Source organism: Microcebus murinus, chromosome 26 (assembly GCF_040939455.1).
Source record: "Microcebus murinus isolate Inina chromosome 26, M.murinus_Inina_mat1.0, whole genome shotgun sequence".
NCBI classification, from domain to species: Eukaryota; Metazoa; Chordata; class Mammalia; order Primates; family Cheirogaleidae; genus Microcebus; species Microcebus murinus.
The window spans coordinates 6614239-6640617 of record NC_134129.1 but is presented as its reverse complement, the minus strand read 5'-3'; the positions used below and the strand labels follow the sequence as shown (position 1 = coordinate 6640617).

At 36.5% G+C, this 26379-nt stretch overlaps 1 protein-coding gene across 1 annotated transcript in view; it reads left to right on the top strand.

Moving 5' to 3' along the window:
- The first annotated feature begins 6139 nt into the window (after window positions 1-6139).
- STAP1 (signal transducing adaptor family member 1) overlaps window positions 6140-26379 on the top strand; it is a 31838-nt gene continuing 11598 nt past the window's right edge. The window contains 6 exon segments of the mRNA XM_012760995.3: window positions 6140-6348; window positions 11023-11094; window positions 16380-16493; window positions 18154-18210; window positions 21143-21315; window positions 23856-23984. Coding sequence (XP_012616449.2) covers window positions 6229-6348; window positions 11023-11094; window positions 16380-16493; window positions 18154-18210; window positions 21143-21315; window positions 23856-23984 — 665 coding nt within the window. The 5' untranslated portion in view covers window positions 6140-6228.

The window sequence follows — 26379 nt, the reverse complement described above, 5'->3', positions numbered from 1 at the left end:
GTGGTGGAAATATTTTATGTCTTGATTATGGTGGTAATTACATGACTATATATATTTGGCAAAACTAGAACTGTGCTTCTTAACAAAAGGTAACTTTTCTGTAATTTACACCTAAACCCGACTGAGGCAGGGGAAGAGGGAGAGAGAAAATGAGAGAAAGAGAGGTGCAAATGAACTGTTTGAAAACCAAATGCAATGTGTGAATCTTGATCAGAGTCCAGTTCAAAACAAAGTAGCTATAAAGAGCATTAGGCAACAAGTGGAAAATGAAAATATTAATTATCAGATGACATTAGGGAATTGTAAAAGTTTCTTAGGCATTATAATGTCACTATCTTTATGTAATAGATTTTCCTTACTGTTAGGATATACATGTTAAAGTATTTAGGGATAAAATGTCTTGTGGTATTTGTAACTGCTTTGAAATGATTAATCAAAAAGAAATTGAGATAGTTAAATAAGTATGGCAAAATGTTAATAGTTATTGACCCTATATGGTTTGTACATAGGTGTTTATTAATACTACTCTTTCAGCTTCTCTGTATGTTTGAAATCTTTCATAGTAAAATGATGCAGGAAAGTGATAGTAATAAAATTGCTGAAGTTCTTAAAACTTTTTGCACGAACATTTATTATTCTTCAAAATTCAGAAGTGAAAATGTTAGCAAATTGCTACCATATAATTGTGTCAGAATAGTTACACACCAAAAATGAATTTGTTCTAAAAAGTATAACATAGTTGCAATTATAACTTAAAGTTGCCAAGGTAAAATAAACGCATTTTTATCATTTTAGTTTTTAGCTTATAACATTTTAATTATTATGTTTTTTACTATTTAGCGCCAAATGTGGTCCCAGTGGTTAAGTAGATTCGCTTTAAGTAGCCTTTTCTGACAAAATTATCCTCAGATAGAAATGCTATCCATAATTGCCAAGTTAATAAAGAATACTTGCAATGTGTCGGTAGGTGGCAGCAATGTTCACACAAAAGCAGTTTTTTTGCAGGGTAAGTTCTAATGTCTGCAATGAGCCCTCAATTGTAAAGAGCTATATAAATTAGCAGACCTCACATTTCCTAAATCACCTTTGTGTCAACCAGTTAATTCTTAGTTGCAATTATATTTTATTGTTTCTCTTAATCCAAGAACACAACAAATAACAGTAGATTCTCAGATCTTCATTCCATATCCTATAGCTTACTTGCAGTCAACATAATTGTTACCTCCCCAAAATGAACTTTTGTCATTGAAAACACATTTTGCTTTTCAAAAGCTTAATAATAGAGTTCTACATCATAATTTTAGCTTTGAAAAGACTTAAGTTACTTTGAGTGCAAATTGGCAAATAATGTAGGCCTTGGCTTTTACATTTTAGGCAGCTGTTGTGCAAGGTAGCATGGGACCCTAGAAATGACCACGTAAGCTGAAAATATGCAAAGAGATCTTAGCATCTTAATAATCAATGAGGAAAATTCTCATTGTTTCATGATCTTTTCAATTTTGTCGAAACCGTAACTATCTTATTGTCAGTTATAAACTTATGGGGAAATGCAAAAAAGAATAAAACTAATATTTATTTTGTACATTGTAATTTAGGTTAGAAATATTAAGAAATAAATTGCTTTAGTTCTTTGTAAAAAATTATCAAGAGTAGTGTGAACAGTGCTTGCCTTCTTCTATAACTTCTGCTACAGAGTAAGCATCTTTTGGTGAATATCATACTGCTTGCAAGGTTGGATCATTTAAAATTAAATATAGGTAAGGCTTGGCGGGCATGGCGGCTAAGCCTGTAATCCTAGGGCATGATATAGAATATAGATATAGATATTTATAAATTCAAGTGTCTATAGAAACTCATAAATGATAAAATACCAAAACTGTAGCTCTCTGGCAGTAAGAGAGTTTAAAAAGTTCAAGGAAATAGGCAGAGAAACTGCAAGGAATGACATGGGGGCAGAAATTATGTGTTGTCGATACAGGAAATTTGATATTGAAAAGCATTCACGTTGGCAAAATGGGACTTGATTGGGGTCACCCTCAATGTGAGAGTAACTTTTCACTTATTCATGCTGCCTGGCTAGGCCTGGCCTGTCGGGGTGCGGGTGGTGGCGGCCCCAGCCCCATGTCCCTGCAGCATCCGGCCAAGGACACCCTGGCAGTGACCACAAGGGTGACTCGTTTTCAAAGGACTTGGCTAGGGCTGGAGGAGGAGGAAGAGGAAGGGTCAGTGGGGCGGCAGGGCCAGCAGGGGCTGTGGCCTGGGGTGGGGGCCGCTGACCCCTCCAAGTCCATTGCTTTCTATTTTTTTATAGTAGAGATGGGGTCTCGCTCAGGCTGGTTTTGAACTCCTGACCTTGAGCAATCCGCCCACTTCGGCCTCCCAGAGTGTAATCTAATTCTCATCAACTGCTACTTCAGCACAATCTCCCCTTTTGAAAAAACTCATTTTCCCATTGATACAGAATATGTACTAAACTAAAATACAACGAGACAAATATTATAATATAGAAATGAGCCGGGCGAGGTGGCTCACGCCTGCAATCCCAGCACTCTGGGAGGCCGAGGCGGGCGGATTGCTCAAGGTCAGGAGTTCGAAACCAGCCTGAGCAAGAGCGAGACCCCGTCTCTACTATAAATAGAAAGAAATTAATTGGCCAACTAATATATATAGAAAAAATTAGCCGAGCATGGTGGCACATGCCTGTAGTCCCAGCCACTTGGGAGGCTGAGGCAGGAGGATTGCTTGAATCCAGGAGTTTGAGGTTGCTGTGAGCTAGGCTGACACCATGGCACTCACTCTAGCCTGGGCAACAAAGTGAGACTCTGTCTCAAAAAAAGAAATGTGCCAAGTGCTATAGGAATGCAGAAGTGAGAGTAATAACTTTTCCCTGGGGGATGGAGAAAGCTTTAGGAAATCATAAAATCTTCACCATTAACCTGGATCTTGAAGGGTGCGCAGGACATTGCCATATAAACAAGGGGGAGGAAGGGTATCCAAGGAAGAGTACAGTGGTTGAAAAAGTATGAGATGATAAGAAAGATCATAGGGTATTGAAGCAACTGAGAGTAAACAAAATTACTGAAGCAGAGGGTATTTTGAGGAGTCGAGATTTAAAAGGCCTTATTAGGAAGGACATTGTGTGCCATGCTTGAGCACATTGTCAGTACTCGATATTTAGTGTTTCTTGAAAAAATAAAAGAAGGAATCTCAAAAGCAATGACAGTCCATTAAAGTGTTTGAAGCAGGGAGTCTTGATTAGGTTGCATGTTAAATAAATTAGAGAATAGAAAGAATAGAAATCAGCGGGCTACTTAGAAGCCCATTGCAGCTCTTCAGACAAGAAGTCAATTTAGTTTGTCACCTCATTTCATAAGCAAGGAAGCTGTGATTGCAGAGAAGTTAAATTTCTTGTTCTGTTAATCCTCAGAACTGGTTAGCAGCAAAATTGGCTTCTCTCCCCGTGCCCAAACATTTTTTCTGCTACATTTCCTTACCTACACATTCATTATTCACTGCCCAATGCTCGAAATATCTAGAAGAGGATTTCCATTGTAATGATGCCGTGGTACAATAATGTTGATACCTGCAAGCAGATCTAACTGGCTAGTAATATTTAAGTAAGATTTTTTGCATTTTGTAGGGTTCTTTTTTAGAGCGACATAATTTGATACTTGGTATATTAAAGAAGAATTTGACTTACAAACCAGCAGCTGAAAGTAACTTACAATGTCTGATGAACTGTTCCTTTTTTTGCTTATTTAAAAAAAAAAATTAGAAAGACATAATTAAAGACATAATTTTGTGGTTATTTCACAAAAATATTTCCATCTTTACATATTATCCTAGAGGAATTCATTTCTCTCTCTCACGAAACTCTCCAGCCAGAAAATCAGTGACTAATTTTCTCATACTCTAATTGTCAGCATCCAATCTTCCTCCTCTTCCTTCCTGTATTACATCAACTACCAGTTGCCAAGAAAATAGATTAGGTCATTTGTCCTTTTGGGAAGTTTTCTTATGCCATTTAACTCATTTTCTTAGTACACTGAAACTAAAAATTAGTTATGTTTTTTTGCCTCAAAACATTAGACTTGAGCAGAGAGATCAGGCATGATAAAAAAAATTAAGTTGGACTTACATTTTATCATTGAAGGTTTGGGTAGCAAGAAGCAGGTCTAGACTTGTTATAAAGGCAAAGCAGTAATTTTGCATTTTCAACTCCCAATTTCTGTTACAAACTGTTTTCATTTTGATAATGCATCTGAAAACTCTTCTCTGATTTACTCATTATTAGTCTGTATTGTTCTACTCACTTTGTGGACAATTTAGCTCCCCATAGCTACAGTTGCAGGGTCAGTGGGACCCATACTAGTGGAGAAAACCATGTGGTTTTTCCATTAGGAGAGGAGGATCAGACAGAAAATTCCTGGCTTGCTTTGATTTCTGAGAATTGGCTGGTCTTACCGGGGCCCACCCTTTCCTAAATCTAGAGTAATTTCTGAAATACTGAAGGTGAAAGAGACAATGATGAAAATTCTCAGGACCCCTGTAGGACAAATCAGAATTCCTTCTAATAATAGTCTTTGCTTCCATCATTCCCTGCACTGTACTAGGCCAAATCCAATATCTCGAAGACCATTTCTCACATGCAACTGTTGAATGCATTTTGACCCCAGTATAGCTCTATAAATCTCACTAGATAACTGTGGGGATCCCATCCATGGATCATAGTGATCTACAGCTCATAAAGTGATCTATAGCTCATTAGTGATCTACAGCTCATAAAACATAAAAGAACAAAATGGAAGTTTGAAAACCTAGAGCTTTCTCTGCCAGATATTTTTTGCCAAATGTTTTACTGTGTTTTGTGCTGCTGTAACAGAATCCTACAGACTGGGCAATTTATAATGAACAGAAATTTGTTTGGCTTATGGTTCTGGAAATCCAAGAGCCTGGCACCAGTAACTGGCAAAGACCTTCATGCTCATTAGGCCATGGCAGAGAGTGGAAGAACGAGAGAGAGCGAGAGTGAATGGGAGAGAGTAAGAGGGAGCAAGAGAGAGCGAAACTTGCTTTTACAAGAAATTCACTCACTTGATAACTAATGCACTCCCTCAATCATGGCATTTAGCCACTTATGCAGGCAGAGTCCTCATGACTTAATCACCTCTCAGAGGTCCCACTTGTCAACACTGTTGCATTGGGGATTAAATTTCCAACACATGAACTTTGGGAGACACATTCAAACCACAGCACCAAATATCCGCCAGTGACCCATAGACTTGGAATACCCGTTGGCAAAAAAGTGAAAAATTCCATGTTCTCGTAACTGTGTTTTTATTTAGTGAATAATCAAAATGGGCATGAGATGGGAGAACCATTTTTTTTTTTAATTTAAACAAAGCTCAGCCCTGAAATATTTAACCAACAGAAATAGTACGAACATAATTCATGATCCCATGAATTTTTTTTTTTTTCTTTTTCTGAGACAAGGTCTTACTCTGAAGGCCAATCTGGAGTGCGGTGGCATCATCCTAGATCACTGCAGCCTCCAACTCCTGGGCTCAAGCGATCCTCCTGCCTCAGCCTCCTGAGTAGCTGGGTCTACAGGTGCACGCCATCACACCCGGCTAAATTTTAAAACTTTTGTGTAGATATAAGGTCTTGCTATTGCCCAGGCTCTTCTAGAACTCCTGGCCTCAAGTGATCCTCCTGCCTCAGCCTCCTGAAGTGGTACAATTATAGGCATGAGCCACCATGCCTGGCCTGAAGTAATTTTTAATGAAGTAGACTTTATTCAAGTCATGTCTTCTGGAAATAAAAATGGACAAACAACAACAACAAAAAAAGAAAAAACAAATGTGTCCTTGATGTCTCCCCTAAAGTCTACAATCTCTACACCTGTTTCTTTCATCCCTGGGTGATGTTAATCTTCTGTTTGTTTTGCTACTGTAAATCTAAGTACGTGTCGTTCACTCAGAGATTACCCTCCAAAAGTTGGTCTATGCCAGTTCTTTCTTCCTCCAAAAAAAACGTAAAGGGAAAAAAGTGTGTGTGTGTGTATATGTGTGTGTGTGTGTCTCCTGTCGGTGGTACTGTTGGTGGTTAAAAAGCAAGTTGGGACTTCCTCCTTGAACAGTTAGTTGCCTTTTCCTCTCACACAAGGGAGATTTCATTTTGTTTGAAACTCGATATAGTTGAAACCAAACCACACACTAAAGAGAGAGCATGATGGCCAAGAAGCCCCCAAAACCAGCCCCTCGCAGGATCTTCCAGGAAAGGTTAAAGATGACTGCTCTACCCTTGTACTTTGAAGGTTTTTTATTAGTCAAGCGGTCGGGATACCGGGTGAGTCTGTAGATGATCATGTTAAACCTGAAACTTCTGTCTTACTATACAATTTATCTCATAGTAATGTGATATAACAAAACTTCCTTGTTTCTGTTGGAATTAAACCCTTTTCCTTGAGCTCAGAAAAAGGATTCCAATTTTTCATAATTTAAATATAAAATATGGCTTAAACATATAAGTACACACATGTATACTATATATAATGATAATAGGTTTTTAATATTGTTACTAATATAAAACATTCAATAAGCTGAATTTTCAAATAATTTATTTAAATACCGCAGAAGATTTTGGATTAGGAGATAAAATATTTCTTATATTTTCTGCACCATTTACTACTATACTTCAATGATGAAGTGTACCATTAAGAAAAATGATATTATGGTTGAAATTAAAGCTTTTGCTACTATTCGCAGTCATTTAAAGTTAATAATGATCAAATTATAAAAATGCTAAACTTTTATAAAAATTATTTAAATGATAAAATTAATACTGTTTAACATTATGTATAGTTACACATTCTAAAAACACTGGTTCAAGATAATGATTTTAAAAGATAATATTTAGGGTGCAATTGCAGGTATTAAGTACACTAAGCTACATAAATATATTTATTCTAATAAAATTCACAAAGCATTCCATATTTTTAAAATGTCAAAATTAAAACCTCTAGTTAGTTAAAATCATTGCTTTGAAAATAGTAATTGTGGTTAAGTTGAAATTAATAAGATAAATAAACTGAAATTGCCTATTCCTAGAGAAAAAAAATCATTGGCTTAGATCAAATTTTATGGAATTTTATACTCATAGAAACTAGGAAAATTTTAAGTGTTTTCAGAAATGCCATAAGAAATGTTCAATGATGATAATAAAATATTTTCTGAGGATTCATTAATACTTATGGAAAAATTATATAATATGAAAATACCTGTAATAGCACATTTATATTTCCTACATAAATAATAAGATCATTTACTATTCATGAGTAATGACATAACTTGTATTGTTATAGGTGTTAAACATGTATGAGTAATATTTTGTCAGTTATATTGGAATATTTTTTGGTTGATTCTATTATGTATGCTTTTAAAGTAAATTCAATCTTGTCACGACAGGTTTGGCACATCGTGACACTTTGTTAGGAAAGGGGAGTTGAGAAAAAGAAATTTCTTTGTAATTTAAATTTTGTTACTCACCGAATGTCTTCCGAAATATTTATAATACCTTTCTGATAGCAGGTTCTTTTTAATGTTTAAAGAAGGCATGCTATTACTGTGACTGGCAGAAAGAACAAGAATTTTAGAGTGTCAGTAAAACATGTCTTTATCTAATGGTCTTGCCACTTACAAATTGTGATCTTGTGCAAGTTATTCACTCTCTTTGAGACTCAGTTTTTCACCTATAAAATGGAGAGAATACTACTTTTGCCTCCCAAGGTAAAGAATCTGGGATATAGTAGTTGCTCAATCAATTGAGTCATTCCAGCAATGTTTATTGTGTGCCTACTATGCACTAAGTATCAGTCTCAGTTCTGGAGAATATGAATAAAACAAAGCTCTTGTCTTCAAGAGGCTTAGTCTAGTAGAGGTGATGACTCCCTTACCCAATTACTACCTTTTCTTAGAAAGCATGCTTTGAAATGGAATAAACTATAGGCATAAATATTACAGATGAAATTAACTGATTTTTCCATTTGAACTTCTAGTAAATTATCTTTTATTTGTATGTCAGAGAGAAGAGAGCAAGGGGACAATAATAATGCATACTTACAGGGTAGTTACAAGGATTAAAAGGATAACGTATGTAAAACACCTGGCTCACACTAAAGGTTAGATTCATTCTCTTCCCCTTTCATCATTTATCATAGTCTCAGTAACATATCAAAATTAATTTGGGGTCTGCATGCAATATGGCTCTTAGGAGAGCCACAGTGGTAATTGAAGTGCTTGGATATAGAAGCTATGAGAAAAATCCAAGGAAAACAAGTGGGATTTGCAAGCAACTGGCAGCAAAATGCCAGTGAATCTTTGGAAGGAAGAGGAACCAGCTCATCTTTGGATCTAATGGGCTGAGAGGCTCCGCAGAATGTTAAGTGGGGTCTCTGCTGAAGTAATTCAGAACATGAAAACTAGAAAAAATATATCTGAGGAGTAATCTGCTCCACAAGGGGATTACACATTGAGAGATGTTTCTCAGCTACTTTTGTGATGGGACATTTTTAAGAATATAAGAAACTTTGCTCCAGGAATATGTGCCACCATACAAAATTTTGCATGCAATTCCACAAGGTCCCTAGATCTCAGCTCAAGAATCTATGAAAAGCACATATTTTTCATGGAAAAAAATAATGTGGGAAGATTGACTTAAACCACAGCGTTAGGATTATGGATAGACCAGGAAGATGTATTTGATAACAAAAGCTATTACACGCCACAGTGGGATACCAGCTGCATCACAGTTCATACAAACGGGAAAGAAAAATTCTCATTTTTATGGAACTTTTTGAAAATAAGAGAATTTGGGCAACATTTCAGTGCCTTCAATTTGTGATGTATTAAAATTAAAAAACAATGTCTGTAATATGTCTTATTAGGAACATTAAAATGTGGTTATTATAACTGTATCAAAATAACATTTCACTGACTAATCCTCTACTCTCCTCTGATTCCTTTAGGACATTTTTAGGGCTAAGTTGTGCTCTCAAACACAGTTCTTTACGGCAGTAATCTCCGAATTTTTAAAATAATACCTTTCAGGCAAACATCTTGAGCACAGATCCCTCTTATACGAATATTAATCCATTTAGAAATTATATAAATGTACTGTACTAATAGTCCATGTAAATTATTAAATATATGCAAAAAGGAATTAAGAAAGATGAAATAAATGAAATGTAATTAGATATTCTAAAATTTTCTTTCCCAATGGATCAATCTTGCATACCTTTGAGGTTTATGCAACCCACTTTGGAGACCACTACACAATATCCTTCCTTAGGCAAATGTATTTTGCTAGCACACAAGAAAAATAATAGGAGCTTTTTACTGGGGTGGGGTGATAGAGAGGAAATTAACTGGAGTTTGCGTTGTAGTTCATTTTTCTGACTAGTTACTTCAGTGAGAAAAGAGCACTAGGGAGTCAGGAGATAAAAGTATCAGTCCAGTTCTGGAATTTGGGCAATTCCTTTACTTCTTTAAATCTGTTTCCTCCTTTCTGTAATGGATGATGACTCTCTTGAATAACTGGATGTGTCGCTGTGGTGACGAGAGGGACTATATGATAAGGGGCACATTCTTTTGAGCTGTCACATAGGGTGGATATCACCCTGGGCTCTTAATGTCCTGTCACTCTGTTCCTTGCAATAACCCTCTTCTGGGTAGAGATTATTTTATCCACTTCACAGATGAGTGAGTTGGGGCTCACAGAAGTTATGTTCAAGGTTCCTCATCCATTAGTTCTAATTCCATTTCTTTTTTTTTTTTTTTTTTTTTTTTTTTTTTTTTTTGAGAGAGAGTCTCGCTTTGTTGCCCAGGTTAGAGTGAGTGCCATGGCATCAGCCTAGCTCACAGCAACCTCAAACTCCCGGATTTGAGCGATCCTCCTGCCTCAACCTCCGGAATAGCAGGGACTACAGGAATGCACCACCATGCCCAGCTAATTTTTTCTATATATATTAGTTGGCCAATTAATTTCTTTCTATTTATAGTAGAGATGGGGTCTTGCTCTTGCTCAGGCTGGTTTCGAACTCCTGACCTCAAGCAATCTGCCCACCTCGGCCTCCCAGAGTGCTAGGATTACAGGTGTGAGCCACCGTGCCCGGTCCTAATTCCATTTCATTGTAGGCTTCCAAGGCTAGAAATGTCTACTCACTAGACATTTTATCACATTGAGTGCATCAGTAAGCTCAGTATACTTTCAAAATCATTTGTTTAATTGGATGAAAATGAGACAGTGACCTTAAATTCTAAATGCAACGTCATCTAATGATTATGAAGCTAGCAATAAATTCAGAAGGACCTGTCTGAAGCTGTTGTATAGTTAAGGTTTTTTGCTTTAATAAGTAGTACACTCTAAAATAACAATAAAAAGTATAGTATAGTAAATACATACACCAGTAACATAGTTGCCTATTATCATTTTAAACATAGTGTGCATAGTTGTATGTGCAATACTTTTATATGACTGGCAGAGCAGTAGGTTTGTTTGCACTAGCTTTATCACAAGCATGCGAGTAATGCCTTATGCTATGTGATAGGAATTTTTCAGGTCCATTGCAATCTTACGGGATGACTGTAGTACATGTGGTCTGTCATTGACCAAAACATCGTTATGGGGTGCATGACTGTTCATCTTTACCTCAAACATTACACTACAATTAATTTGAGAAGAATCAGCTTTCAGAGGATGGTGGTCGCCACCCCAGGAGTGGGACCTGTCCCATCCCCTCCTCTTAGAATTTGCGTTGCAACCAATAAAGGCCATTTCTACCATAAAAAGAAAAACAAAAGAAGAATCATTTATAAAGTTAAGTCATAAAAATTTGGTGAATTACCCAAGATGAAGAAGAACCTTATACCACATAAGCAATTTAAAAAGTTACAAAGGAAGATAGCAATAGGAGAATAGTTGCATATATACTAATGAATAATGCTTATGATTTCTTTCTTACAGGAGTATAAACATTATTGGACAGAGTTGAGAGGAACTACACTTTTCTTTTATACTGACAAAAAAAGTACAATAGTAAGTAGTTGAACATGTTCAGCTGATTCAAATTGTTCCCAATGTATCCTTGTCACATAGTCTGGTTTTCAATTTGGAACTTTTGCCATCCAAGAATAAAGATGCTCTATTAAAACCAATTCAAATACAAAAATTTAAATCTGTGAGGGCATCAATTATGATAACCAATGGTAAAATTTCCTGGGCAACTCAGAAGAAGGTATTAATTCATGCTTTTTTACTTTGCATTCTTTTCTTTCTGATCTTGATAATGAAAACTTAGTGAAAAATTGAAAATTTTAACTAGACATCTGTATATAAGTTGCTTAATACTAAGTGATAGCTTCAATTTCTCCCACTTTTTATCTTGCTGTAGCATGCAGTTATAATCTGAAAGGAACAAGATGATCTCCAGAGCATCATAACATACAAACTCACAATTAAACTTTTCTAAAAAGACAAAAACATGCTCCACAAAGCATGACTTCTAAGAGCTTAACCATAAGAATAACAATAAAGAGATTCTGAGATTTATGTATTCGTATTAATTTCAAATTCTGATTGTGTGGTTCATTTTTTTCCAGAAATAAGATGTAGTATCTTAGTGGCAAATGCTTACCTACCTTGGAATGCTATACTTATAAGAGATTTTATAAGCCAGTAACATATTTCAATATGAACATTGTCTACCCTACGTATAGTAGCCCATACTTCTTAGAACATCATTATTAGATGCCTAGATCTAATGAGGAAAACAGGAAAAGAGCCTGTGTGATATATTCCACTTCTAGGCATTTCAGCACCGTTAGTGGTGAACTAGGCGAAAACCATTCTTAAAGAAATAAACTAAAACAAACTTAAAATGGTCTTCTTTCACCAGGGTTCTAGATAGACAAGATTTACACAAGGGTGTTTTCAAATACCATACTAAATGCTTAGAAATTAATTTCTCTGTTGTGCATTCCAATTTCCCACTGATGTCAATAAATATAAAAGCCCCTGGTCTAAACTTTGTATAATGCATAGTAAATGAGAGGCAGGAGTCACTACAGCTTAGCATTGAGAGCCTGGTCTCTTTGCACAGACTGGCCTGCGTGTTTATCCCGGCCCTGCCATTTTTGCCCGTGGGATTTTGGGCTGGTTACCTGACTTCTCTGTGTCTCAGTATATCAGACAGGGAACTGGTAGAAAACATATGACATCTCAACTCTGGCAATTTGAAGAACATTTAATAAAAGTTCAATAAATACTCAAAGCAGTTGACAGGGTGCAGGAAAATCACAAAAGATAGCACAGCCCCTGATGCTAATAATTACAGTCTCCTCTTGTCACGCCGAGGAGTGACAAGAAAGAGTGGGAGAGTAGTCAGGAGAATTGTGTGGAGGAGACTGTCTTGAGAGGAGTATGATCTTTGATTGAGGGAGTACCTGCATAGGGTAATAAATACCCAACCTCCCTTTCCTCACTCTTCTGGTCTCCTACCAGTGTTCTCTGGTGGTCCAATCCAACAGGCAGTCAAAGGACAAGGGAGCCCCTCAATGTTGTCCATCTGGGTCCCTATCCTGGTGTGATGGTGGGTGATAAAGGAATAAAAATGACGCTAGAAGAGCAAACAGAAGATCTCTAACACACTCAGTCTTCAAATCTCTAAAATTCAGGTAAAAATAGCAGCCCATCTCATAAGGCTAGCAAAAGAATTAAATGAGGATAGTATATGCAAGCTGGCACATGGTAAGCATTCAAGCATTAAAGTATCTCATTTAATTTTCACAACTCTACAGAATGGGTACAATTTTAATCCCCATTTTATAGATGGGAATAGTCAAGTTTAAGGATTAAGAAATTGTACAAGATCAGACAGCTGATAAAAGGGGTACCATCCGGGTCTTGCTCCTGAGCCAGCCGTCTTAATCATTACACCACGAAGAGATTATTATAACTAAATGCTACAGAATTGCCCCTTTACCAATTGTGTTAAAAGAGGATGTAGACTTTGGGGAACTTTTTTGGGTGATAGTCTCAGGAGAAAGTACTGTGTCTCAATGTAAGAAGAAGCTTGCGAATAGACAGAGCTGCTTAGGGGGCATGAGTCCCATGTTGTTAGAGATGTTTGAGCACAGACTACATAGAAGCAAGGCCTGCAGGACACTCAAGCATCAGACAGCAGCTAGGTTAGACCGATGATGACCTTTAAGCCTCTTCATAACACTATAATTAAAAACAAAAAGATATGATTTTTCTTTCCTCTAATCAACAGATCAGCTTACTGCACTCTATCTAACTCAGCCACCTTTTCCTCTGCTGCTTCCTCCTTTATTGCAACAAAACTCACTGAGCTTGATGTAGACACTCCATCAGAAAAATATTCTTGTTTAATTTTAAATTCGGTCTTCCTTCCCTTGTACCGCTCCTTCCTTTTTTTTTCAAATTTATTTATTTATTTTTTAAATTGACATATAAGATTGTATATTTTTATCATGCACAACATGATGGTTTGGAGTATATATACATTGTGGAATGATTAGATTTGAAAATAAATAAGCCAATCTAAACTCACCTTCAACCTTATCAATATAGAAATAGCTCTGGAAAAAATTTATTGACCTATTGTTAAGCCCTATCTTATCCAGAAAAATAAAATAGACTTACAAGAATACAGTAAAGTAAGTTATATTAGGCATAACTGAGAAGAAAATAAAAGGAGATAAAAAGAAGACAAGAATGAGACTAATTTAGAAAAATTATATATATATACCATAAAAACTCTACTACGCTTAGTAGAGGTGGTTCTTTCTAATATTAGAGGGCAAGTCTGGCTTATGGCATATAGACCAGTCCATATGGACTAATTGCTCATAAGAAATATTTTTTTTTTTGTTGTTGGAATACTGCATTCCCACTTTATTGTACTTGGACAAGATAGAAATTTCTTTTAAAAATCCTCATAACCAGTGGCGTGTGGTAAATGTTGAGCATGGCTTTCTGGAAAAAATGTATATATGAATATATGTACATAAACTTATAAATATTACTGATATAAAAAATGTGTAGCACACAATTTAAAAAATGTACAATTTTTTTTTTTTTTTGAGACATAGTCTTGCTCTGTTGCCTGGGCTAGAGTGCGGTGGTGTCATCATAGCTCACTGCAACCTCAAACTCCTGGGCTCAAGCAATCCTCTTACCTGAGCCTATTGAGTATCTGGGACTACAAGTGTAAACCACCATGCCCAGATAATTTTTCTATTTTTTGTAGAGATGAGGTCTCTCTCTTGCTCAGGCTGGTCTCGAACTCCTGACCTCAAGTAAGCCTACTGTCTCAGTCTCTAAAAGTGCTAAGATTAGAGGCATGAGCCATTGCACCTGGCCTACAATATTCTTTATGGTAATTTCCATATAGCAGATTGATTTTCACAGAATGTGTTCCTTGATTTTTCCTTGATTTTGTCTTGATAGCCAACTCTCATTGTAATTCCATTATGATTTGACAAATGGAGATGTATTCCAATCTATTCTTTCCCTAATAAATTTATTGGCATTAAATATATTTGACATGAATGTTGACTGACATTTTCATTTACGTTAATGAGTAAAAGAAAAGTAAAATGATGATTATGTATTTCAGAACTTGCACTCTTTTTTTCTTTGAGACAGAGTCTTACTTTGTTGCCCAGGCTAGAATGAGTGCCCTGACGTCAGCCTAGCTCACAGCAATCTCAAACTCCTGGGCTCAAGTGATCCTGCTGCCTCAGCCTCCCTAGTAGCTGGGACTATAGGCATGCGCCACCATGCCCGGCTAATTTTTTCTATATATATTAGTTGGCCAATTAATTTCTTTCTATTTATCGTAAAGACGGGGTCTCACTCTTGCTCAGGCTGGTTTCGAACTCCTGACCTAGAGCAATCCACTCACCTTGGCCTCCCAGAGTGCTAGGATTACAGGCGTGAGCCACCGCGCCTGGCCCAGAACTTGTATTCTTAAAGTCAATAGATAATAGTGTTTGAAATCTAAAAGAATATTTTGTCAATTTTTGTTCTATTTACAGTGAAACAGCTTCAGACACAACAAACTTTGAAGTTTCATCTATATGATTAACATTTTTCCTTTTCTTTCTTAAGTTTAGACATGGGGCCACAATCTATGGCCCTTCGGCCATATCTGATCTGTGGTCTGATTTTGTTCAGTCTTTGAGCTAAGAATGGCTTCTCTCATTTTTAAAATGTTGTAAAGAAAATAACAAAAACAAAGAAGAATTTGCAAGACAGATTATATGTATGTGTAAAGTATTTACTATTTGGCTTTTTGCAGAAAAAAAGAGCTGCCCCTGGAACAATCAACAAAACCATTGATTGATCCAGCCCTGATTAACAAGGTTTATCAATTTCCATGGTGTAAATACTCCCACCATGGCTGATTTCAGTCTGCCAATGTGACCTCACTGAACATGGAGTTGCGTCCTCCTTTGTTGCAACAAAAGTCATTGAGCTTTGAAGAAGATTACAGTAGGACACCACTATTTGGTATTTTCACAATGCAGAAACAAAGACGTAAATAACTTCAAGAGCATAGAGAATAGTCAAATGAACTAATATAATTAGGAAGTAACACATTTTAAGTTTTAATTACTTTTTAAATATATAATCTAGGTTGGACATGGTGGCTCACGCCTGTAATCCTAGCACTCTGGGAGGCCGAGGTGGGCGGATTGCTTAAGGTCAGGAGTTCGAAACCAGCCTGAGCAAGAGCGAGACCCCCGTCTCTACTAAAAATAGAAAGAAATTAATTGACCAACTAAAAATAGATATACAAAAAAATTAGCCAGGCATGGTGGCACATGCCTGTAGTCCCAGCTACTTGGGAGGCTGAGGCAGGAGAATCGCTGAGCCCAGGAGATTGAGGTTGCTGTGAGCTAGGTTGATGCCACAGCACTCACTCTAGCCTGAGCAACAAAGTGAGACTCTGTCTCAAAAAATAAATAAATAAATAAATAATAAATAAATAAATAAATAAATATATATGTAATCTACTTACTGGTATGTTTATATAATTTAATTTCTAATAATGGCTGTGTTAAACAACCTACATGCAAAATACCTGAAAATTTAACAATTGGCTTTAGCAATCCTGCATGAGTCAGGACTAGCACGCCACCACTAATACATTTCCAGATGCCCTCTGGGATTAGGAAAACCAGGGTATCATGCAAAGTACAACCAGTTGACAAGAAGATATTACTTATTTCTTTCCTACTAGGACTGTTTGTTACCATGAAATAATCTAATGAGATTTTCCTTTATCTTTGCAGTACGTTGACAAATTAGACATAATAGACCTCACCCGCCTTACTGACCAGAGCTCAGCTGAAAAGAATTGTGCAAAATTCACCCTTGTTTTACCAAAAGAGGAAGTGCAACTGAAGGTGAGTGAGGAGAAAGAGTCTGTAAAAGGGTTGTGGTTATAAATAACATTTACTCAGTGGCTCAAGTAAAGAGGAATTAAAAGAGAGGCTAAGTCGTAGACTTTGTTAACATCCCTTGCTTGCTTTTGGCCAGGAACCAGTTTTCTGAATTGGGACCATGATGACTTGTTTAGTACACAAGCACCATGAAACCATACACTTCTGTCCTCTGACAAAGTCAGGGATCCCACCTGGTGTTTTTAAAAAGACTGTTCTTGAAGCAGCACTCAAGGTGAACCAAGTCGAGTCAACCAACAACTACCAGTAATAACATAAAGAGAACAACTTGCAATTGAACAAAATGCAATCGGAGACTTTCCCAGGAAATTACTGATCGACTTTGAAAGCACTGGTCCTTCAAACTTTAGCGTAATAGGAATCACCTGTACTTAGGCAATCGGGGCCCCACTGCAGAATGTACATTTTAGGTAAGCTCTCTAGATAATTCGAGGATGCAGTGGTTCAGAGCACAGGATTAGAGTCAGGTGCCTAGGTTTGAATTTGAGCTGTTTTATTCATTAGAGATGTGAGTGCAGGCAAGTTATTTATCCTCCTTGTAGTCTTTGTTTCTCCACCCAGAAGTAAGTCTTTGCTCAGATGTAACCCCCTTGCTGAGGCCTACCTGGACCACTTTAATAAAAAATGGCAACACTTTTCTCCTCCCCTACCTGTAGTCACACTCCCAATCTCTCTTACCTTGTTATACATTTTTTCTACTTATTTCCTTCTGACACTATAAAATTTACTACTAGGTTTATTATTTATTGTTTCTTGCTAGAACCTAAACTCCATGAGAACAAGGATTTTTGTTTTGTTCCCTGATATAAACCAGTATCTAGAATAACACCTAGCACATGAAGTTACTCAATAAATATGTTAAATGAACAAATTTGTATAGCAAATAAACAAAAACTAATAGTACCTTTTGCCAAGTAGCCATGAAGATGAAATCAATGAATACCTGTGAAGGGCTTAGAACAAACAGTAGCTGCCATTATAAGCACTCAAAAGTTGCTGGTTAATATTAGTATTATTAATGGTAGTAATAGCATTTATTTATTTTTATTTTTTTTAAAACAGAACGTGATTATATTTCAATACATACCTTCTGTACAAACAAAAAATAAAATGCCACAGTAAAATAAACAATAGTAATTAGAGCTAAGAATTGGAAGTTTCTACATTGGTTGCCCCAAACTTAAAGCCAGTCAATATTAAATACTAATGAAGTGAGTAACTGCGAATTGACATGCTGCAAAAATAAATTTGCTAACATTTTTCTGTTAAGTAAATTTGTACAATTTTATTTAAGTAAGCAAACAGATTAAAGCTAAATACTTGTCTTCTGACAAAATAGTATTGAAATATTTCATAATAAATACAAATTGATAAATTATAAACAAAAGAAAGTAAATTATTTTCTCCTTTTTTCAACAATGTGGCTTCAATAGAAGAATATGCATTTTGTCGATCTTCCTGGGTTTTGATAGCATACATATTTCACGTTATAAAATAATTATATGAAATTCTAAAGTTATTTGAAGTTAATAAAAGTATCACTGCTCATATTCACTCACCGATTTCCTTCTTTGTTTTTATCTGCTTTTGCCTTCAACTTTAGACGGAGAACACAGAAGGTGGGGAAGAATGGAGAGGCTTCATTCTTACGGTAACAGAGGTAAGAAGGTCCTTACTTTTGAGTGATTCTTTTTATTCAACCAATATTTGTTGAACACCTACTATGAACCATGCAGAGTGAAAGTGACTAAAGTAATGAAAAAATAGTGATCTAAACCCTTGCACTTACTCCTGAAAGTTATATCAGGTGGTGGAGATGGAGCAATAAAGTAAACAAGTAAACAAACAAGATCATTTCACATTGTGATAGTTGTTACGAAGAAAATTAAACAATGCAACGTATTAGGGAGATGAATGTTATGAATAACACAGATAATATGAAAAGGAAAGACCATCAAAATGAAAACTCACATTTAAACATTTGCTTAGTGAGTCTTAAAACAAAGGGATGCTTATCTTTTCAACTCTGTGGCATCTTATCAGAGGCAAATAGTAAGATCTACTGCTTAGAGTTAACTGTTAAACAGCAATATAACATTCATTATTTTATTTTATTTTATTTTATTTTATTTTATTTTATTTTATTTTATTTTATTTTATTTTATTTGAGACAGAGTCTCACTGTGTTTCCCAGGCTAGAGTGAGTGCCCTGGCGTCAGCCTAGCTCACAGCAACCTCAAACTCCTGGGCTCAAGCGATCCTCCTGCCTCAGCCTCCCGAGTAGCTGGGACTACAGGCATGCGCCACCATGCTCGGCTAATTTTTTTTTTATATATATATATTAGTTGGCCAATTAATTTCTTTCTATTTATGGTAGAGACAGGGTCTCGCTCTTGCTCAGGCTGGTTTTGAACTTCTGACCTTGAGCAATCCGCCCGCCTCGGCCTCCCAGAGTGCTAGGATTACAGGCGTGAGCCACCTCGCCCGGCCAACATTCATTATTTTAAATAAACCCATGGTAGCAACTGTCTTGGAAACATGAGGTATTTTGATAATCAGCCCCCAAAAGAGCACCATGTTCTCTAATACTTTTAGAAGATATGAAATTTTCCTATGTTTATTAGGGCCAGTTAAAAACAGCCTATCCAAAGCTAATTTCTAAGTAAAGTCATATATGAAATGACTACTGCACTTCACCAAGATGATGGATACTTTCTTTATCTCAGCCAATAACAGGTAAAAAGTTGGAGGTTCAACTACCATGTAGAGAAGTCATAGAGGCCAGAAAAGTGGGCCAGTTAAAGGTGTGAAGGTCATGTTGACTTTTGTGGAGTAGGCAAAGAAACTCTTTGGGGGATTGCACTCTCTCCCTCTGGTGTAAAAAAGCACCGTTGTGTGGCGTGGTGCTTCTTATACTGGGGTACGAGTATCCCAAGGGTATGTGAGTAAGTGTCAAGAAGTACCCTAAAACCCAGCAAAAACTCGTTGCATCTTCCAGTATGCTAATTATACTTGAAGTTTTGGCCAAACATTTTGAGTTTTTTTCCTTGAGGTAAGGGTCAAAAGCATTATTTTAATATTCCAACATGCATACATATATTACAGAATATAAAATAAACTTCATGTGAATTTTCAAGAGAAGATGAATAGCCTCAAATGTTGTGCTCTGCCAGTGTTTTGTGCTATGGTCCCAGCTCACTGTGTGTGAACATGTACACTGTGTTGCTATTAGGAAAACTCTAGTACGGAAGTGTGTGAAGCACCAACTGTATGCAATTGGAAGAGCTGAGATGTTGTTTTCTAATCAAACCCAAGTTTGAGTCCTGAACTTACTAGCTATGTCACCTTGGACTAGTTATTTAATCATTCTGAGCCTCGGTTTTTTTTATTTGTAAAGTTGGGATAACAGTATCTTGTAGCATTGCTGTGAGGATTTACAATAACACATGTATCCTGCTTGAGCTGTAATAGTCAATAAGGAGTAGCTGTTTCATTAGATATTTTCCCCATTACTTAGCCATCTAGAAGAATGCTCTCTAAACCTTTTTGACTGTGCATCTCATTAGTAAATTTTTATTTAAATTTCATATGTATATATATACATAATAAAACATAAAAAATAATAGGAATTAAGGAAATAGAAACATAATAGAAAGTGAAGTTTTGATGTTTTCTTCCCATACCCTAGTGGACTTTCTTTTGTACCTCCTGGAAAGCATGCACTCCCATTTGGAAATAAAGGTGATAATCACACAGGGCTGCCTCCACATACGGACTAGCTAGCATCACCTACAGAAAAATATTCTACCACTCAGACTACACCTTCCAAGAGCACACAGCTGGTCTTAATGAGGTCTAAACTGGGGGTATGAATACAATTCAGAACATTTGTAGGTAACTCAATCCAAAATACAGGTGGTCCCCAAAGTCACCATACATAGCAAAAACGGGAAACTATAACTAAATATACCTTTATTTACAAAATATTCATTACAAAATTTTTCTATCATATGGAGACTTTTGGGACACGTGTACATCTCTAGAAAAGGTAACAATAAAACCAACAAAGTAGAGAAGTATCATAATTCTAATGTGTGATTGAATGAAACACACAAACACAAAATACAGACCTCTGTTTGCTGACCCTCAGTCATCTAATGAATAGTTCCATCTCGATGCTATGTTGCCATGTGGCTGGGGAGTTTATTCCAGGTTACTCATGGGAATGTGAGCCACCTCAGTGGTGCTCTGGAACTTCCCTGGCCTTGATAAACTAGTGAGCTCAGAGTGCAAAATGAGAGGTTTTTTGCTACTTGAATTAGCTTGTAGTGCACAGTGGGGTATACTTTGCTTTGGGGACAGACAAAAAGGAAGATTTCTTGAAAGAAGGATGGGCACCAGTGTAGGTTCTAGTTGGTTTAGAGGCAGTTCTAAGATACCCCTGTAGACCAAGATCTTCTATTCGTGATTCCACCCATCCATCTCTGTCTGGTAACTGAAGCTCCGTAAGACCAGAACAGGGTCATCTTTACTAAAATCAGTAAGTTATTGGGCTGGCTTTCTCATCTGCCCACTGTTTTCATTGGTTTCAGCTGTCAGTTCCCCAACATGTGTCACTCCTACCCGGGCAAGTAATTAGACTGCATGAAGTCCTCGAGAGAGAAAAGAAAAGGAGGATTGAGACAGAGCAGCTGCCAAGTACGTCGGTGGAGAAACAGAAGGAACCAACTGAAGATTATGTGGATGTACTAACCCCTATGCCAGCGTAAGTGCACAATGAGCTCTAGTTTATTCACTTGATTGCTAAGACTAATTTCTAATTATCAAGGAGAGTTAGCTACTTGACCTTATTAAACTAGGGACAATAAGTGGGCTTGGGGATAAACTGCATCTCATGCCACATTTCCTCTTCTATGTCATGATCAACAAAATGCAAATTTCAACCAGCCCTCTTACCACACAGGAAATCCTCTTCCGCCTGTATCTTTAGATCAAATAGATCTTTCCGGAGCTCAAACCTAAATAAATATTCTTACGAAGGAAGGAAAAGATATTTTTTCACCATGAAAATACATGATTGACTGATTTTCATTTCATATATATATATATATATATATATATATATATACACACACACACACACACATATAAAATAGACTTTATTCTATAAAGCATCTTTAGGATCATGGCAAAATTTAGGTCCAGAGATTTCCCATATAACACCTCCCCCCACATATGCCTAGCTTCCTCTAGTATCAACGTCCCCCACCACGGTGGCACATTTGTTACAGCTGATGAACTAACACTGATGCATCATTAACACACAGGGTCCATAGTTTATATCAGGGTTAACTCTTGGTGTACATGCTATGGGTTTGGACGAATGTACAATGACATGTATCAACCATTATAATACAGAGTAGTTTCATTGCACTAAAAGTCCACTGATTTCTTTCTTTTTCCCATCTAATCCCTGGCAATCACTGATATGATTGACTGATTGTCTAACAGAAAAACATACCAAAGGATTTTAAATACCTGGCATGTTCTATTCAATTGACCAATCAGTGAGTAGTCATTGAGCTTACGCTTTGAGAAAGGCCCCATGTAAAGCATGTAAGGTGTTGTTGGAAAAATGAAGAGGCACAGAACATGTTAAATTCAGCAAGATTCTATATTTGTCTTATATTATTGAAAATATTGTGAGCCCTTTCCCCCTGGAATCTTGGTGTTCTCATCAATGAAATTTGTCCTGATACCATCTTTGCCATCAGATTCTGATGCATATTCTATCTGTACTAGAATCGCTGAAAACTGCCAACTATCACTTTTAGCTGAAACAAACCAGTGACAATTGATGGACTGATAGGTTAAGTCACCCACGCTCCTGTTTCTCCCCCATAAAACAAGTGTTATATATTTATTACGGATACATAAAAAGATTAAAATAATTCCTTGTCCCATCACTTGGAGATATTTGCTGTTAATATTTTGGTGTACTGCATTTCCTGCCAGATTCTTTTTCTATGACTATGTATTTTCTTGACTATAATATACAGATGGACCCTGACTTACAATGGTTCAACTTATGATTCTTCAACTTTACAAATAGTGTAGAAGTGCTATGCATTCGGTAGAAACCATACTTTGAGTACCCATTAGAGTTCTGTTTCCACTTTCAGTACACTATTTAATAAATCGCATGAGATATTAAACATTTTATTATAAAATAGGCTTTGTATTAGATGATTTTGCCTAACTGTAAGTGTTCTTAGCATGTATACGGTAGGCTAGGCTAAGCTATGATGTTCAGTAGGTTAGTTGTATTAAATGCATTTTTGCCTTATGATATTTTCAATTTCTGATGGGTTTATCGGGACATAAAGCATCATAAGTCAAGATGTATCTGTATTTTATAAAATTAAGTGCTTTATTTTTTAATTTTATGCATAAAAATACCGCCAATGCCATAGAAGGACATATTATACCAAAAGGAATGACTGAGTTCAGATGTGTCCTTAAATACCAGTTTTTAAAAACAGAGACCATACAAGAGGAGCATTTAGATTTATTTTGTATTCCTGAAAGGAAATCGCCAACAAAGTTTTATTCAAGATCTTATTTATAGGCTGGGCAAGGTGACTAACGCCTGTAATCCTAGCACTCTGGGAGGCCGAGGCGTGAGGATTGCTCAAGGTCAGGAGTTCAAAACCAGCCTGAGCAAGAACAAGACCCCGTCTCTATTATAAATAGAAAGAAATTAATTGGCCAACTGATATATCTAGAAAAATTAGCTGGGCATGGTGGCGCATGCCTGTAGTCCCAGCTACTCGGGAGGCTGAGGCAGGAGGATCGCTTGAGCCCAGGAGTTGGAGGTTGCTGTGAGCTAGGCTGACGCCACGGCACTCACTCTAGGCCTGGGCAACAGAGTGAGACTCTGTCTCAAAAAAAACCAAAAAACAAAGATCTTATTTATAAACTGAAACTGGGGATACAGTGTTAATTTTTTTCTTATATTTTCAAATGGTATTGGTGATTATGTACTCATCAGTAGATAACTTTTGTTTAAAGAGGCTTCAGAGGAATGCTGGAAGAAGTGCCTTAAGCATTAGCATAACGCATAGTGGCACAGGCTTATCAGTATCTTTCATTATATTAATAATTATGTAATTATTACTGTAATAATAAAGCTGGACATTTTAAGAAATGTTAACAATTGCAGTTCTCAGCATTGGTAGCATTCTTTCAAGTAATGATCTTCATCAGTTGAAAAGAGCATTTTTGTTTTTTATCTCACCTCTGTAGATGTTTCTATACAGTGTCCCGGAAAGAAGCAACCGAGATGCTTGAGAAGAACCCTGCCCTGGGAAACATGATCTTGAGGCCTGGCAGTGACAGTAGAAACTACTCCATCACTATCCGGGAGGAGATAGAGTACGTTAAATTTTCAAATGTATGAAATTGCTGTTAAAGGCATGATATCTCTTTCGATAGCAAAACCATACAAGTTCAGATCATCACCTGCTATGTGTTTTATTGGAGCTAAAAATATGAACATAAGAATAGGGAGGAAATGTTACAAAAGCAGTATTAAATACTGAACCAACACTGATATTTACAGTAAAGAATAAGAAGAATGAGCACATACATTACTTTGGTCCTGGCTATAGTTGTGTTATTCATTCATTCAATTCAACAAATATTTATTGAGCAGCTACTATGTGCCAAGCAACAGCCTAGGCATCGAGGATACAGTGGTACAAAAAACAACATCCCTGGCTTCAGTGAGTTTACCTCCTTGTCAGGAAACATAGACTATAAATAAATAACACAATTTAAAATTTCATATATATGATGATAAGATCTGTCAAGTAAAATTAAGCAGGGTGAGAGAGATGGAAACCCTCAGGGGTGATATAGAGAGTAAATTTTTGTGCTTGCTATTGTTTTAACATGGAGTGGTCAGGGAAGGCCTACTTTATTAACTGACATTTAAACAGAGACCTGAAGGAAGTGAAGGAACAAAGCATGCCAGTATCTGGGGTAAATGCAGTCCCTATCCCCTGAGGCAGAAGAGTGCTTGGCTTGTTCAAGAAAGAGAGGACACTGTGACTGCAGTGGAGTGACCAGGAGAAAAGTGGTAGCAGTTGAGAGTCCAGAAGTAGGGTAGGGGCAGATCACTCAAAGCCCTGGAGGTCACCATAGGGACAAGGGTTTTACTCTGAATGACATGAGTTGACATAATCTAACTTATTTATAAAAAGGACCACTGGCCACTTAGGAACCTCTTGTCAAGGTTAAAAATTTCCTCCCGGTAAAATGTTTTACCTTTGATAAAGTCAGTAGCACTTAGCATGCAAAAGATGGTTTTTCTCTGTAACCCTGGTGGTTGGATCTTTCTTTTTAAGGTCTCTCCCAGCTTTTAGACTGTACGAAACTTACATTTCCATACAGATCCTGGCTTCATTAACACGTTCACAACAGATAATATAATGAAAATACAGAAGTTTGTCCTAGATGGAAATATTTAATAAATGATTATCTTTAATATAAAAGCATAAACAGAACTTTGATTCTTGAATTTGCTATTATCTGTGGGGATAAGATTATTCTATTAACTTTTTTACTATAACGTGTCTATCAAGGAATCTACCAATCCATCCCATAAATATCTCTAATTCTAAATAGATTGACTATGAAGACATTAATGCTGAATAAAGGCAGTAAAAATAAAATACTCTCTTGCAGGACAAAATTTAAATTATGGCATTATGACTGCATTGCTAGTATGAGCCAGGCCCTAATAAACTTCATTCACTTGCCTATTACTCTGTACAGATACTTGTCTTTGTACCTTAGCCATGAGCACTGAACAAACTGCAAGAGCATTGCATGGCAAATCAGGTCATGGTTCTGCGTGTAAGGAAATGTGTGTGTGTGTTGTATCTGTGTTTTTATTCTCTGAGGAATAGTGTTTTTTGCTACAGATGCGGTTTGTGACCAAACACAATGAAGTTCTATACTTAGGATATGAATTCAATGTCACAATTTTTACTTATATTTTTACTGTTTTTAATCTATATTTATCTCCAACTCTTGGCCTCAAGCTATCTTCTCATCTTAGCTGGGAAATCCCAGCTGGGTTACAGGTGCGAACCAGCCCACACCCAGCAAGCTGTATTTTAACCTCATAAAAGAGAGTGTGGCAAAGGAGTTCATATCAACGTTGCATAATTCTAATTTTAAGTAAGCTCACTTTCAGTTTGAATTCATATGGAAATTCATGCTTTTGTCACCTGACGGTCATAAAAACTTATCACATTTCATAAAACTAATCACCTTCCCTCACCAAAGCTCATATTTGGAAATCAAGAAGTGAGGTAGAATGGTCAAAATGAAGCAGTCTAACACTGGAGTCAGTATTTGCTTATTTAGGCTTTGGGGAATAGCTTATCCTGGCTGAGTGGCTGAGAAAAATGTTAATTGTATTGCACAAGTTTTCCTTACAAGCCAAATACATCTATGATGTTAGGTACTGTTATATGTGTTTTCTTAATGCCTCAAAACATGCCTTTTAGAATGTCTGCATTCATTAATAACATCTTCTAACAGGTCACTTAATCTTAAAGGGTAGCAATTGTAGAGAGTATTAGAATTTCAGCTTGTTATACTGTAGAGCTTGATGTATAGAATTTGGTAGAAACTTAGGCTTTTTTTTTTTTTTTAAATCTGTGTTTCCCACATAATCAATTCATTCTCTTACAGGTTATAGGAGAAATGTTCAGCCAACAAGCTAGATGAGTGTATCTGGCAAAACACTAGTTGAAAA